The following is a 15,234-nucleotide window of genomic DNA, read 5'->3' as shown; positions in this document are numbered from 1 at the left end:
TTCAGAACAATGACTCTCAATACCTGTTTTCTGTCTCATCAACAGCCTACTAATTAAACTCTGAGCTCTACTAACCACTTTTTCCAATGCACAGAGGCAAGTAATTTATTACAGATTGAAATACAAAATTTAATATTAACAACACAACTCGTGACTGCAGCATTTTTAATCTGATCAGCAGAAACATAAATAAAAGCTGCAACCTGACAGCTAAGAAGGTTAATCTGTAATAGTTAGATTTGCGTAGATGACTTTACACGGCATCTGGAAAGATGCTGAGAAAGGTAAAGCTACTTCATCATATTCCAAAACATGCTACCTATAGACATTTTGCTATGCACTGAGATACAGACTGCAGGGAGCCTCACCATAAATTTGTTCCAGCTTTAAGACAGAACTTGCAAAATTTTAAAGCAAGAGCAGGAATTTCAGTTGGGTTTCAAATGTTTAAAATATTCCTTTTAGGTACCTGCAGGTAACAAAAGTAATGAAAACCACTTCAAGGAGAAAATATTATGACTTTGTGTGCACATACTACTTAGTTCTATCACTTAATCTCGGTAATTTTTTTGAACAGAATATTAGCATGAATATGCGCCTCAGTAAATTTTCTCCAGCATAAAAATTCTGCTCTTTTCAAGATGGCAGATTTCTGCCATTGTTGGCTACCCACCACTAAAAACAGTGCAATTTCTGTGATACACTACTCTTATAAAAGGCTTTTCTCAATATTAAGCAGGAAGGTGGTCAATAAACTTCTTCCTTTCCTTTCCAGTTTGGCAAAATACCTAACCTGGAGCAAGTGAGTACCACAATACTACCAACATCCAAAATGAAGGCACCAGAGCAGCTATTCCAATGCAGCAGAAAGCATAAGGGAAAAATATGTCACCAGTCAAGCTCCCAAAGCTGTTCATCTTTGGGGCTGGGTTTTTGGGTTTTTTTTTTTTTTTTGGTTAACACAAAGTGGCTTCCAGAGCAGGAAAATGTTTAAAGAAACAGAGAACTGGGCAAAGATATGCACTGGTAAATAGAAATGACACAGATACAGCAAGTAGGAGAACAGAGGAGTCTAAAAAAGGAACTGCTGGAGAATACTTCTTGTTACATGTCCTATCTTCTCATGCCCTACCTACCATCCTCACAGCCAGGAAAGTGAATACACCCCCTCCATCCAGCCAACAGCTTCCCAGGGAAGGAGGAGGCAGCCTCATTTTTTGGGTCCTAGAATTCTGCAGCAAGAGGAGGGAAGCCTGTTGATACCTAACTTAAGGTGCTTCCAAATGTGTGTGAGCACAATTATCTGACTAGGGCAGCAGGGAGATTAGAGCTTGTACTGCAGGAACAGCAGTCCCTCTAGTACAGCAACAATTAATCACACTGGCAATGCTGCCATTTGTTTGCTTGCAGGTGAGTATGACGCAGCTTTTTGTCCATCTGCTTTTGCAACACCCCTTGAAAACCATCTAACTGGAAAAAAAAAAAGACAGTTTAGGCTCTTGTGAATAAAAGTAGTAAGTGTTCAGCTTTTTGCCCCTCAAGCTGATATATTCCACTGATTAAACAGATGCTGAGAGTCATAAGAACAGCAGTACTGTGTCAGAGCAGAGATCTGCCTGGTCCAATATTCTGCCTCCAGCAGCACCTGCAAGTCAGTTACTTGCACTGAAATTCCTAGCAGGGACAAGCAGCAACATCTGCAAAGTCAGTGATGGATCCTGCTCAGGAATCCAACAACATGCAGCAGTGAGTCAGCCAAAGCAGTGCCAGTGAGCAAAGCCAAATAAATGGACTGGCCCTGATGCTTGGATGCTTGCTTTCTCTCTTCTCTTTTCATAGAATGAGAATTTCACAGGAATGAGAGTGGAGAGTGACCATTAGATTGTGGCATCACAGAAATGGCAAACATGGTACCTGAGCAAAACATTTCTTAATAGATGTGGAAAGATTCAGAAGGGGCCAAAACAAAACTCGGACTGTATCACAAACAGTTTGAAAAGTCAGAGGCTGCAGTACCCTATCAATGACTATTCCAGGAATGAAGCACAGGACATGAAGAGAATGCTGATGCAATCCAGAGATTTGTTGGCAAAGACTGCACATCAGAGCAACTTCCAATAGCCCAGATTCCCGAGATGGTTATCTGTGCTGACTCTAAGCACAGGACTGCCAGTGAGCTGCACACAAAGGCTGCTGGACTCCCAGCTCAGGCAGCAAGAGAAACCATGTTTTATGCAGGAGAAAAGAAGTGGTGAGCAGTGTTAGGGGTGTAAAAAACACCCTCTCCATATATCCTTGTGTTTAACAGCAAAATTAGAAGTTAAGAAGTTTTAACTGTAAGTCAGTTTAAAATGGTGGCCTAAGTTTCCAAGCAGTGAGATTGAACTTCTGAAGTTTTCTGAAAGCAAATAAGGAAAATAAAGGATTTAAGGCCGGGCAAGACCTCCATGGAGTAAATATTCCAAAAGGAACTTTGCCCTTGACAAATTGCATATCATTTGACAAATAGAAAAGAGGTTGGCTTGATTATGTAAATGGATCTTTCCTCAAGTCACAGTTAGAGTAACCCCAAAAGCAAAAATCTGAAGGATGTATTCTGAGAGGATGGAAACTGAATGATGACTTTGATCAGTTTAGGGACTGCACATGAACTGAGGTGGTAGAAAACAGAAGAGAGGCAGGAATGCTGAGGACATTCACACTCCTAGGAGCAGGGGATCCCAGTACCGGTCTGAAGGGCTCACATGGACCATTCCCAGAAGCCAAGGTGAAGATCACCTTGGCAGAACTCTTCTGGCTGAAGAGAAAACAAACAGCCTGCTAGGGGGAACTCAACTGATGATGGATCAGCTCTGCAAGACAGAAGGGACAAGGACTCCCTGGCTCACTGATTCAGAGAATGAGCTACTGCAGGCAGGTCAAGTAACCCCAGTCACGAGTTTACTGAACACCCTCTGAAAGTCAAGAAGAAACTCCAAATGCAGTGTTGGTGGAAAAAGGGAGAGCAGGAGGGAGACCACTTTGCAAAGCATTTGGAGTGGTTTTACGCAGGTCACTGCTGTTCCTGGACAAGCTGTGCAGCTAAAGCACAGGGGAAGCAGGCAGAGGTGACAGCCACAGTACAGCCCATAGGTATGGCTGGAGGGCAGCAGGGAATGGAGAAACATTAGGAAAATCAGCCTTGGAGGCCTGACAGGCACCTGGGTGTGCTGTCTGCTGCTGCCCCACAGGACCCTGCCTCAGCTGGGAGTGCCTTGCTAGTGGCTGACAGTCTCCCAGAGCTTTCCTGGCACTCGCATTCCTTTCCTCCCCTTTCTCCTTGGGCTAAAAGGAAAGAAAAAGTTACGGAGAGAAGCAGCTGTGCCAAGTGCTGAGGGACAGGGTCTGGGCTTCTGGAGGAGAGGGCAGAATGATCCAAAAAGGAGAGAGAACACCAGAAGTGAAGGGTGGAATGCCACCAAGAGAGGGCTGCACCAGAGCCATTTCACTGGCTGTCCCCTGGCAGACGGCTTCTCTTCAACGCAGGTGATAGGAGGGATGGAAAAAAGGCTCAGAGCAGGAGGTAAGCAGACACACCGGGAAGCCTCACAAGTAACCTTGTATCAGGAGGTCATGAGCTCAGAGATGCAGGCCTGCTTGGGCTGGTGAGGAAAATCACCCTGGTAATCCTTCCACACTGGGCTTGATGGGAAGGTGATGGTATTTACTCAAACCAAGCAGCAAAAACTGAAGAATATTCTAAATATGCATTAGAGGCATTTAATACGCTGCAGAAGCAGCTCAGGATTGAAACCAGTGAAGTTAATTAGAAAGCTCTTTTGCAGCACAAGGGCCATATGCCTCCTTGCTCTCTGCCTATTTGCCCCAACACTCATCTCAATTGCTTTTTTTCCAATAATCAAGAAATCAAAATTCTTTTGTTCGCCGGCACAGAGTCTGTACCAGGCGACTGCAGAGAAGTGATAAAGAAAATGATGGATGCTAATTTGACCATTTTCCTCAGTGTTCAGCACTGACATCAAACCACACAAAAAAACATTTTAGAGATCCAGCACTGAGACACTCGCTACCATTTCTGTGTCTCCTCCCCCACAGTGCTAAGTTCAGATACTTAATGCAAATGTTCATTAAAATAATCAATATTTGGGGATTGTCTTGAATCTGCAGCCCTTAAAATAGGATATGCAACATGGAAATTACGTTTATCTCTGCTCCAGAACAGAATATACTTCAGGAAATAAGCTGTAAAAATAACTAGGCTATGAAATTAAGATCAATTTATCAAAGGTCTTTAATAACATTCAGAGCCATATATTTAGTCCTTTAAAAATAATTCTAGATTTCAAATTTAAAAGACTCTGAAACATGTCTGGTTTTCCACATATCTTGTAATATTTCATTCTCTGCATACAACGAAAAAATAAAGCATAGTCTGTATTCCATCTGATGAGCAGAAAGAATTTTTTCTTTTCAGTTCCAAACTACATTATCTCAGACTTCTGCTTCTCCGGGCACTTGACTTTCAGCTGCACTAACACTGCTCTGACCACTCTTTCTTCACTGCATTTGTCTATGCATTCAACACAAAGAAGTAACTTCCATACAAATCTCCTTTACCTAATAAATACAGTGGGGCCAACGTACAGTCACTTCCTGAAAAACCTAAGGCAATTCACCTAATTTGGTATTATTTTTTCAGACAAAAGAACCCTAGCTGAGTACTTTGCTGTATAAATATTTTTCCTATTTCAGCAAATACCAAGTCTTTTGCTTTCAAGGAAGTCAAATGCAAAACTCCACAGCTTCTTACAGAGATTCCCTATACAATCAATTTGAGGGGCACTACTAAATATGACCTTTAAATGCAATCAAGCCAAATGCCAGAAATATATATTCAATTTATGGTGAACACCACTGCATGAAGCATTTTCCCCCTGTTCTGAAGGACTGTATTAATTCTCCTCCTCTACCAGAGCAATGAAATTGCTGCTAACACTCAGTCTAAGGCAACAAGATCTGTGCCAAATAAATGATCAGAGATCAGTGACTGGTTACCACCGCTTTACAGAGAATTACTAAAACCCCCTTCCACGTCAACAAGGGAATAAACTACCTCTACAAGGTATTTTTCTCCTAAACCCTGTTATTAGGTGGGCTTATGCTATGAGGCATGAGTGTTTACATACTTTCTAAAGAGTTTATAAGTCTTATCTAACATAATCCTTGCATTCCATAATCCTATCTGTTTAATGCATTTTACGTGGGGAAAACCGCTGGAACCAGTAATATCTCAAAATGGAAGGCACTTCCAAAGCACAATCAGTGAATGGACATCAAATGCAGAAGTAGTTTATGCTCAGGTTAGACTTCCAGTTATCTCAGATCAGGTACCTTAATGCTGGGTTTCACTGTAAATGATTTTAATCTGCATATGGAGCTGGTTTTTTTTCTTTCCACAGGACACTTCTGGCACACCATTTCACAAAATTATTAAAGATAGATGAAACACTGCCAGCCTTTGTATGTGAATTTTTCAGTGAATACATGTTCTATCTGCGGTGTCTAAGCATAAATAGCTGTGAACTATTTCCCTTAAATAAAAATAAATCTTTTCTCCCCTTGACAAAGCAACACAATTTCACTAATATCTCTGCAATTTCCAGCTTAAGTGTTTCACCTGCAAGACTTAACCATGCAATAGTTACCTATTGTCACAAACTGCCTTACTAAAGGCCTGTTCCCTAGAACTAAATTTAGCCATTAGTCCCATTTTTGCTTTGCCTCTTTACATTATGATGAGATTCCAGAGTCCTCCTTTGACTCCAACCCAGATGGACCCACTGGGACCTCCTGGTTATCTACTCTGCCCTGCCTCAAAACCTCCAATTAAAATACATAAAACTTGGCTGCTGGCAACACTGGGCCAATACTAGGTGATGTCTGCTTACCAGGGAAAGCATTCCTGCTGCTGCACATCTGCCATTAGACCCCAGAAATTCTCTCCTGGAGAACATGACCATTCCCACCTGCCTTCTCTCCTGCCTCCCTGGGCATCAGCAGTGTGCAATAAATGGCTTCTGCTCCTGAGGATACAGACCTTCTCCATCCCTTGCTTTCCAAATGCAGATGCTGAAATTAAGGCTGCTTAATTAAGCTCCAAATTTCAGCAAACTGCAAACTTGCAGCTCTGAACAGCATGTTCTAGATAGAAACACACTAGTTCCCCATCATTTGGTTAAATAAAATCTGGGTCTTTGCTTTTTACGGCAGCAGCTTTTCAATATGGGCTTCTTATTTTACAGGAAAGTTGGAAACGTTTTTTTCTAGATGGCACACAATACCAACTCAGTGTGGACAAACTTCAGGACTGAAGGAGCAGAACAGCCTTCCCAGGTCAACAATTTATTGGTTTTCACAGAGGAATCAGCACTGCACAGTCCTCATGTGAAAGATACCTTCCTGTACTCTCGTAATACTGCATGACTTCTGGTTCTGCCATTTTAGTAGGTTTTGGTTCTTGGATCCTATGCTTGAACATCCCAAGGAGTAAGGAGTGGACAATCCATAACTTCTAGAGAAGGCTGCAGGTAATGCAGTCAGTATTTCCATCTCCCCTTTGCACTCATTGATATTTAAATTATACTTACAATGCCATGATTATTTCTGAACTTCAGTTTTAATCTAAACCTGCATCAGGAATATTATACCTGAAACTAAAGTGAAAGGCTTCAGTCTTTGTACATAATCTTAAAGGAATTGCAAATTCAAAAAAGAACAATTAAAAAAACCCAAAACCAACAGAGTTAACATTCTGGGCAGAGGAACAACAAAGTTCCTGATTATACATGCAAAGAACATAAAATTGTACCACACAGTGGAATTATGCAAACCCTGCCATAACTTAAGGGATGCAAGAACTCTTGTATCAATAAATATTCTGCTTTACAGTGTTCCTGGATCATTTGAAGATGCAAAAGATTTGCAAGCCAAAGATTTTTGGATACCAATCATCTGAAGATTCAAAGAGGTAAGCTCCTGGGTAAGTAACAGAGAAAGAAAAAAAAAAAAGGAAAAAAGCTACCAAATGAATTAAAAAATTAGTAACAAACATCCCCTTCTCCCACACACAAACTATGTCAACAAGGACAACTCAGAGGGCCAGCAGCTCTTACAGTATCTGACGGACACTACACTGACTGGATCTTTTGTTTGCAAACACAGGACAAAACAAGTTCAGCATTTCTTCTCTGAAAATTCCCATGAATTCAAGCCCTCTCCCTCAAGCGATGAAGATATTTGTCACTGGTTTTCTTCAGACAAAATAAGAAATAAAGAGCATCTGCAACGCTCTCTACCTTAGCATTTCTGGTTAGTGCTGAGCCTCACTCACATCCATCTGAAGCCATAGGTTTCCTCCCTGAAGTCACCTCCTCTCATCTAATGCTGTTCTAAAATGTTTATGCCATTTAGCTGGGTTTTTTTTAACCCAAGTTCCTTCTCATTTTTTGAGCGCAGCTGATTAAACCTGAACAACTGGGTTGTTGGACGAAATATGCTGTAGCTATGAAATGGTACAGCAGGGACCAGTTTCACTGTTAATTTAAAATGCTAGAATTAATTAGGTAGTGTAAATGAAGAATTTAATAAGCACACTTTACAACCACAAGTTCTGCTTTTATTAAACACCCCTGCCAAATGAAGGCAACTATCTTCAGTCTTGTTTTTCCTTGTCTCATTCCCTTAAAATCTCTGCAGTGGAAAAAAAAAAAAAAAAAACCCAAACCATTTTTGCTATTGCAACCCCTCCCCCATAATTAAAATGTATGCCTGACTTCCATCTCCTCTCTCAAGTCATTAGCATCTTTAAAAAATGCTACTGTATATCCTGCCTGTTCTGAGAAGCTACCAAACAAAACCCAAGTTTACGATTTTGGTTTTGAATACCAAATTAAAGGCTGTCTTAGAAGCTGTCATTCCTATTCCACTCAGTGCGGTGTACTACCAAATTAGCATAGTTTTTTAGTAAAGGAATATGCTTGTTTTAACATGTGCCTTCCCAAAGCGAGGGGGCAACTTCATAAACCAATTTTATTAAAAACTCCTACTACTGTTCTAAGGCTGCAAAAAGACTTGGAGCAGATGACTGTTCCTGTCATTGTTTAACCAAATTTAAAATGAATAAGAGTTCAGGTAATGAATTTTATTGGAGAGATCCAGTATGTTTAAAAAGATTTTCTATACCTTTTAACTCCTTGGAAAAAAAACATTTCAGAAGACTCAACATTATCCTAAAAAAAAAAACCCACCAACTTTTCAGCTCCTTGACAAGGGAAATAGAATCTTTTACATGAGCCAATTCAATGCTACCTAGCTTCAGAAATACATTTGAGATTTTCTACTATGGTTTTGCCAGGAGAACTATTTAATCATGATTTGGTTTATGACCTTTTCTATTTTTCTTGAAGCAAGCTCTCCCTACAGCTTTTTATTCTGACTTTTTTTTGATTTGCCAGATAATTCAGCCCAGCAAGAAGGAAGCAAACTTACAATATATGAAGACAAACCAGACTTTTAACAGAAAGAACAGCATGTTTTTTTAAAGGCATAACGAAACCGAGCATGCTTAGCTTAGATTTATTAAAGCCACAAAATTTTCAACAGAAACAATGAGGAGTCTAAAAGCAGGCAAAATCTAAACTGCTTCACATCTTCACTGCTAAAGCAATAGCTTAAGAATTCACTGGGTTTTTTTTTTCAATATAGCTTTCACTGTCAGAAAAAAATACTTCTATTGATTTTTAATAAGGAAAAAGTAAAGAACCCCTGAAAAGCCAGTCATTCCTCTTGCAGCCTACTGGCATACCTCCACCCTCCCCTCCCAAAAAAACAGTCCAGGGGCCTAATGAAGGACATGCTTACATGATGATCCAGAAAGATGAGCTGGGGATGACCTCAGTGCATTTCCATTTTGTTACTCTCCATGTTCTAAGAACCTTAAAAACACGAACTGCTTCTGGCAGAGGACTGAATTTGATTTACTAACTCTGAATTCAATGTGAGGAATGAATATGCATCCTCAAATTCACTAATGTTGCACAATGCCTTGATAACAGGCCTGAAAACCTTGGCAGATGAAAATTCTGTTTTCAAAAACAGCACAGATAATTTGGAGCACAATTTTTTTTTTTTGCAAATATGGCTCTTTTGTACTTGTATCACCTCTTAAAACAACACATAGGGGTGATGTCCTCAAGGCATCTGTGCAAGTTTTTTTTAAAGAATGGTTCCTTTAAAGTATTTTAGTGATCAAAGATTTATGCACCTTGTATGGAAAGAAAAAGCATAGGCAAAAAAAAACTACCCAAGAATGTGTCAGAAGATCATATAGCAAATTTCTCATATCTTCAAACAGAAAGACAAAAGCCTGGAGATGGAATGAAACAAAAAGAACACTGTTCCTTGCTGATGAAGTAATGGCTCTCTGTCCAAAGACATTCCCTATGGAAACAACACTGAATATCTTAAGTCTTGAAAATATATTGTAAGAACATCATCGTGAATTTGAGGGATAGACTAAGTAGTAAAAGCTCATCAAACACAAGATGAAAATTCAAGCTAGGCACCCAAGACTCGTGTAGAGGAAGGTTTTGCTCCTGCCTGAAATAACTGAACTAACCTGCAGTTAAATTTTTCAGATTATTTTCAGCCTAGAAGAAAAACAAAGGTCTGTAGAAAAAAAACCCCAAAGTAAATAAAAGTCAATTCCATTTTTCAATCTTCTTTTCAGAACACCCGAAGCTGTGGCCAAATCAGATTTACTGCAATAGATACATCATGGTCAACGTGCTAAAGAAAGCTCTGCTGGACTACACTTGAGAGGACTCAAGCTGCCCTGCAGCTACTGCCATTTGTTATGTGCCTTGTGTTCAACCAGAGCATTGCTGTGTGTCGGGAAGTAAACAAAAAAGCAACATTGCATGTTGAAAAGCACTAAGCAGATCATGCTAATGCTGCCAGTACAATGGCTGCCAGGATGTTATAGAAGCAGGTATGAAGATTTGCATTTTAATTCCTCATCTTCCCATGGTGCCTCTTCCCACAGAGCACACCCCCAAGTTGCCAGGAGAGCCTCTGAGGGGAGCTGACTCCTTTTTTGGAACCCTTTCCCTCCCAAGGCTGCTGCTCTCTGTGCTAAACATAACAGCACTGGTGATGCACTGAACAGCAGTGAAATTTCAGCTGCTCCCACCTACGGTGTGAGTAGACACACAACCTAGAAAACTAACCTATAAAAGCTGATTGTTCATCCCATCTTGTGCACCAGTGGATTCCTGGCTGCAGCAGCAAGGATGTGGATTAGGCCAGGTGCATCTGCACCCATCCACACCTCCTCTAGTGACAGCACAGACCTCTCCTTGTTGAGGCAGCATCTGCCATGGGAGGCGTTTATTCTGAAGGAACCGACCAATGGGTGCTACTTCATATGAAAAAGGATCACTGCAAATGAAAATGTTTTCGGGGACCAGAGTTAATTAACTATTATCTACAGATGTGTGAATGAAATCCAGAGCAGTGTGCTTCAAGTATAGCCCACTGCTGTTCCAGAACACCATGGTCAATAAGCTGTGATGGACATGCAGAACCACCTCACTTTAGAATGTTCTTAAACAGGCTGAAATTAATGAGGGTTTGGTCAAGCTCAAATGGCAGAGTCAGAATTAGGAACCGTCAGCTGGCTCAAGCCATTCAGACGAGTCCATGTTAAATAAAACTGAGAATGAAGAGGAAAGCAAGGCCGCTGTCTAAGCTCTCCTGCAAGAAGCTGCACCGTGTGTAACATACATGCAGACTGGCAATGTTCAGATTTCTCCCCCAGATCTGTAGAGGCTGACAGACAAGGGGCTTCTCAGCTGTTCTAGATCCAGTGTGCAGCACTGAAAACAAAAGGCTTGCCCCTGAAGTCAAGCACTGCATCTGCTGCATTCCCTGTGTTAGCACTTGCAAGACAGCAGCACCAAGGTTCTGCTGACCCCAAGCACAAGCTGACCCTTACCAGGCAGAACCCACAACACAAAGCGCTTACCTGTGATTTTGTCTCTCACGAGCTTGCAGGATTCGATTTCACCAATGCTCCCAAAGAGACTCCTGAACTCCTCCTGGGTCATGTTCTGGGGTAAATAGTTGACTATGAGGTTGGTTTTGCTGTCATCTGTAGCAGCCCCTGTCTGCATGGGGGAAGGGCAGTTTCTACTGTTGCTGGAGGGTCCATTGGTTGTATTGGAAGTAGGGCCATTCGACACCTGAGGCTCCATGGTGCTAATTATCTACAGCAAAATAAGAGAAAGGGGAAAAAAACCACCCTTAAGTTTCATAGATACAATAGCTATTTTTAAAGATACTCACAAACGAATGAGTAGGTAGCATTCATGGCCAATTTAGATACTTCAACAAAAAAACCCGGCTTGATTCCTCTGTTATTGTTGCAAAGTAGGTCATGCTAGTCTTTGGCTGTGAGCATATACTAAGATGCAGTTAAAAAAAACCTTTTTTTGTTAATGCGAAGCTGATTTCTGCTTTCATCACGCAGCCATTTTCACAAATGTAAATTTAAACCACATAAATTTAATTATAATTTAAGGTAATAATCATAATTAAAATTATAGTTCCATTAAATCAGATGAAGTAAGTGTATGGCTCTATATGAAAAGGTAAAATATTTTACCTATTTAATAACTGTATCACAGAGTGCAATGACAACAACATTAACCAGGCACAGTCAATCTGCACCATGTCATCACTCAGCTTGCCTTCAATTAATAAACTTGGTGTCCCAAGACATACCATTGACTGGTTCCAGTGATGACCTATATTCTCCACCTGTATTTTCCACTAACGAACTGACACTTCTTTAAATAATAAAGCCCTGGATTCGCAATCTTCACAGATATAAAGGTCTTCAGATATTTACTATAATCAAAAAGGTTTAATCAAAGAAAGGCTTATCAGGCACAGGTGAAGGCTGCAATTATAACAAGCACATCTATCTTGAAACACAAATCTGCAGCTTTCACAGAAGAGACTTAAATAGACCTTTCCAAAAAACGACAAATAAGAATCCAGCTTAACAAAGTGTGTTGCAGGACAGTAGCCCCATTGTCACCAGTGTCACCCGTCACGTGAGCAAAGCTGCCTGCAATGTTTATCTGCAGAACACAAGTTTTCATCCCAAAACTGCACAGGCAGACAAAGGAAGCAGAAAAACCATGGTACTTCGAGCTTTTTCTATATAATTTGCCTCTACGGTGGGTTCTAGCCCATCTTCACTGTCCCCAGTGCTGCCAAAGGGAGGGACAGCTTAGCCTCAATCCTAGATAAATTAAAGCCATACAAATGGTGGCTTTTGCTGCCTGCTGTGAGGTTTGTGATGTGCAGCTTCACTGGAATTGAAGATCGTCCCTCAGATGGGCTCAGCTTCCCTCCACCAGACACTCAGTGATGCAAACTGCTGCCCCAGGCAGGAGATTCCACTGCCCAGGGACAGGGACAAGCACGGGAGAGCAGAGGGCTAAGGCATCACACACTCTGAACCTGGTATTCTGCTGATCCTGTAATTATTATAATTACTCAAGACTTAATTTGCTATCTTTTTTTAATCCAGGGAGGTACATATTGTGACAAATCAGGCCCGTAATTCAGGACGATGGGGACACACACCCCCCCAAAAAAGGGTGTCTATTCTAAAATTAACTGCACGAGGGTGGCTCAGAGTCTAAATAGGTTATATTCTGGCCATGTCTTTTTTTAATTGAAATGCTTCAGTGTTAGTTTAATGCCTCATTTAGGAAATAACCCTCTTTTTTATCAATGGAAATAAGTTTTGAATTACCATTATTTTTATTATCAAGCCCAGGAATAGCTACTTGGTTTAACAGCTTTTAAATAAAAAGAAGCCTTGCCACATTGTGCTTAACAGAAATGCCTTAAAACCACACAGCAGAATCATTTTGAAAATAAACTGCACAAAAATAGTCACTTCTTGAAAGACATGGGCACATCCAAACCAGAATCCCCCTGCCAATTTTACCAGCCACGTGGCACCAAGTACTGCTGGCATCCTTGGCCAAGCTGTGCCAGCCCCACACACTCTTCCTTCAAGATTCCCCGTTCTACCCGGCACCGGCCATACTTCCGTCCCTTCTCCAAGCTAATTCCACCCATGTATTTACTCACACGTACTACTTAAACGCTTCAGATGCTGCTAAATCTGTTTAGCTCGGGATTCCAGCTGGAAGATCATCCTTTGATCTCCGCGCCTCCGCGACCCCACGGCTCCGAGCTCCGCCAGCAGCTGCTGCGGGGCCGGGGTTCGCACCCCAAGGCGGCCGCGCTCCCGCTCAGCGCAGCCTGCTCCTACAGCCTGCACCCGCAGCCACCCAGCTGAAATTTGGGGGAAAAAATCCCAGTTCCGACGCCAAGGCACAGTCAGAGGATGAGTGAAGCAGCTGACATGGCTAACGGCAGCTTCCCGCCTGCCTTTACATCACTGGACCATATTCTTCCCAATGTAAAACCCCACAAGATAAGCTGCAGTTTTAGGGACTGATCCTGCCCCCCTGGAGCCAGCAGGGACACCACACCTCTGGTTTCAGTTTCAGCAGAAGCAGGACTTCAGCACAACATAGCAAGGAAGGTACAGCATCTATTATTAGCAACAGACTCAAAAGCTATCTATAGTTCCCCGCGGTAGACAATAACCCTGGATCTTTTAAAATCTGTGAAAGAAAACAAAATTCCTAACTGGATGGTGTCCTACTTAGGCATTTTGCAAAAGCTTTTTAGTTAAATTTTCAGCATTCATACTTTCCCCACCAAGCAAAGGAACAGAATTCAACCCAAGACATTTAACACATTCAGAACATTAAGAGTAAGCTGCTCGGTAAAAATCTGTTCCTGAACAAGTACATTTCCTCATATACTTCAAAGTACCTTGGCATAAACTAATTTTGCACCAGGTGCCAGGTTTTCTTCCTAGTTACTCTCAACTCCAATTAGGTTTTCCTGATTTTTTTAATAGTAGAACGGAAAACTAAGGCACTTATTTGCCCTTCAAATTATTGCCAAGTCATAGGTTACTGAAAATCCATTTGCTATATACATATTAAAAAAAAGATAATGGATGGAGAGAAATGTTGAAGAATTATAAAAAGCATTTCTGATAAAGGACTTCAGATTTTTTTTTTTTTTTTACTGCATAATTTTAACTCCATTTACAGAGTGATTTCTGTGCAAAAGCAGTTCTGTAGCAGAGCTGGCATTCGAAGCTCTCACAGGCACAAAGGAATAAAACACTTTAGGTGTGCATACTGACTCCTGCCATGAGTGGAAACTCACATTATTAATGGTAACCAAAAGGGAAGCCCTGGCTCTCCTTCCCAGACATTTGGTCCTGTCCCCGACGTGCCCGAAGCTCAATCCCCAGGCAGAGTTCAGTGTGCATGCACTGGGATGTTTATTGCCAAGCACTGGTTTTAATATTAAGTAGCTGTTGATTCCACATCAGTCAGCATATTACATAAGAGGACTATTATTTATTCAAATAGATTTCAACATGACAGTTCCTGTATGTTTTTTTTTCCTCTATCCACAACACCACGGTTTAAATTTTTAATTCAATACCTGTATCACAATATGAATATTTTTTAAATCAATACTCCAGTTTCTAGGGCACACAGTTAACTTACTGTGTTTTAATTACTGGTAATAACTTTTTTTAAATACAGAAAAGTATTGGGCTGCAATTAAATTCTACCAAAATATCAAAGAAAGCTCTAAGTCTGCCTAACTCATCAAGGACTTATCTGGATATAGGCAAAACAAATGATGAAAATTCAAGAGTGACTTAACACCTATGTTAATTTTTTAAAAACAAAATACGCTGTTATCCCTGAAGGTACTCTTAAAGCTCCATAAGCAAGTAAATTTAGCAATATCAGTGCTCTGAGCAACATCTCTTTTTGTAGACCTTTTCTGACCCAATTTAGGCAGTTACTACCGGTCCTGAAATATTACAGTGCAAATGTCATGTGTGATGACATTCACATGCTACTGGTACAAAGAAGCATTTTATTTTTTGGGGGCAATAACTTGCCAAACTCCCAATTCTGCAATATGATACTCTATATATAGGGTAATAGCATCTTTGAGGAATAAACTGCAGTTATTGCTAATAGACAT

General features: G+C 40.9%; 1 protein-coding gene across 7 annotated transcripts in view; it reads right to left on the bottom strand.

Annotated features, from left to right (window-relative positions):
- Positions 1–15,234, bottom strand: part of ELAVL4 (ELAV like RNA binding protein 4) — a 64,191-nt gene that overhangs the window by 30,565 nt on the left and 18,392 nt on the right. For all 7 annotated transcript variants that reach the window (XM_054638422.2, XM_054638421.2, XM_077182505.1 and 4 more), the window contains exon 2: positions 11,084–11,324. In XM_054638422.2, the coding sequence (XP_054494397.1) occupies positions 11,084–11,324 (241 nt within the window). The remainder of the gene's footprint in view (positions 1–11,083; positions 11,325–15,234) is intronic.

This window comes from Agelaius phoeniceus, chromosome 8 (genome assembly GCF_051311805.1).
Source record: "Agelaius phoeniceus isolate bAgePho1 chromosome 8, bAgePho1.hap1, whole genome shotgun sequence".
NCBI classification, from domain to species: Eukaryota; Metazoa; Chordata; class Aves; order Passeriformes; family Icteridae; genus Agelaius; species Agelaius phoeniceus.
This window is presented reverse-complemented; position numbering and strand designations above follow the sequence as displayed.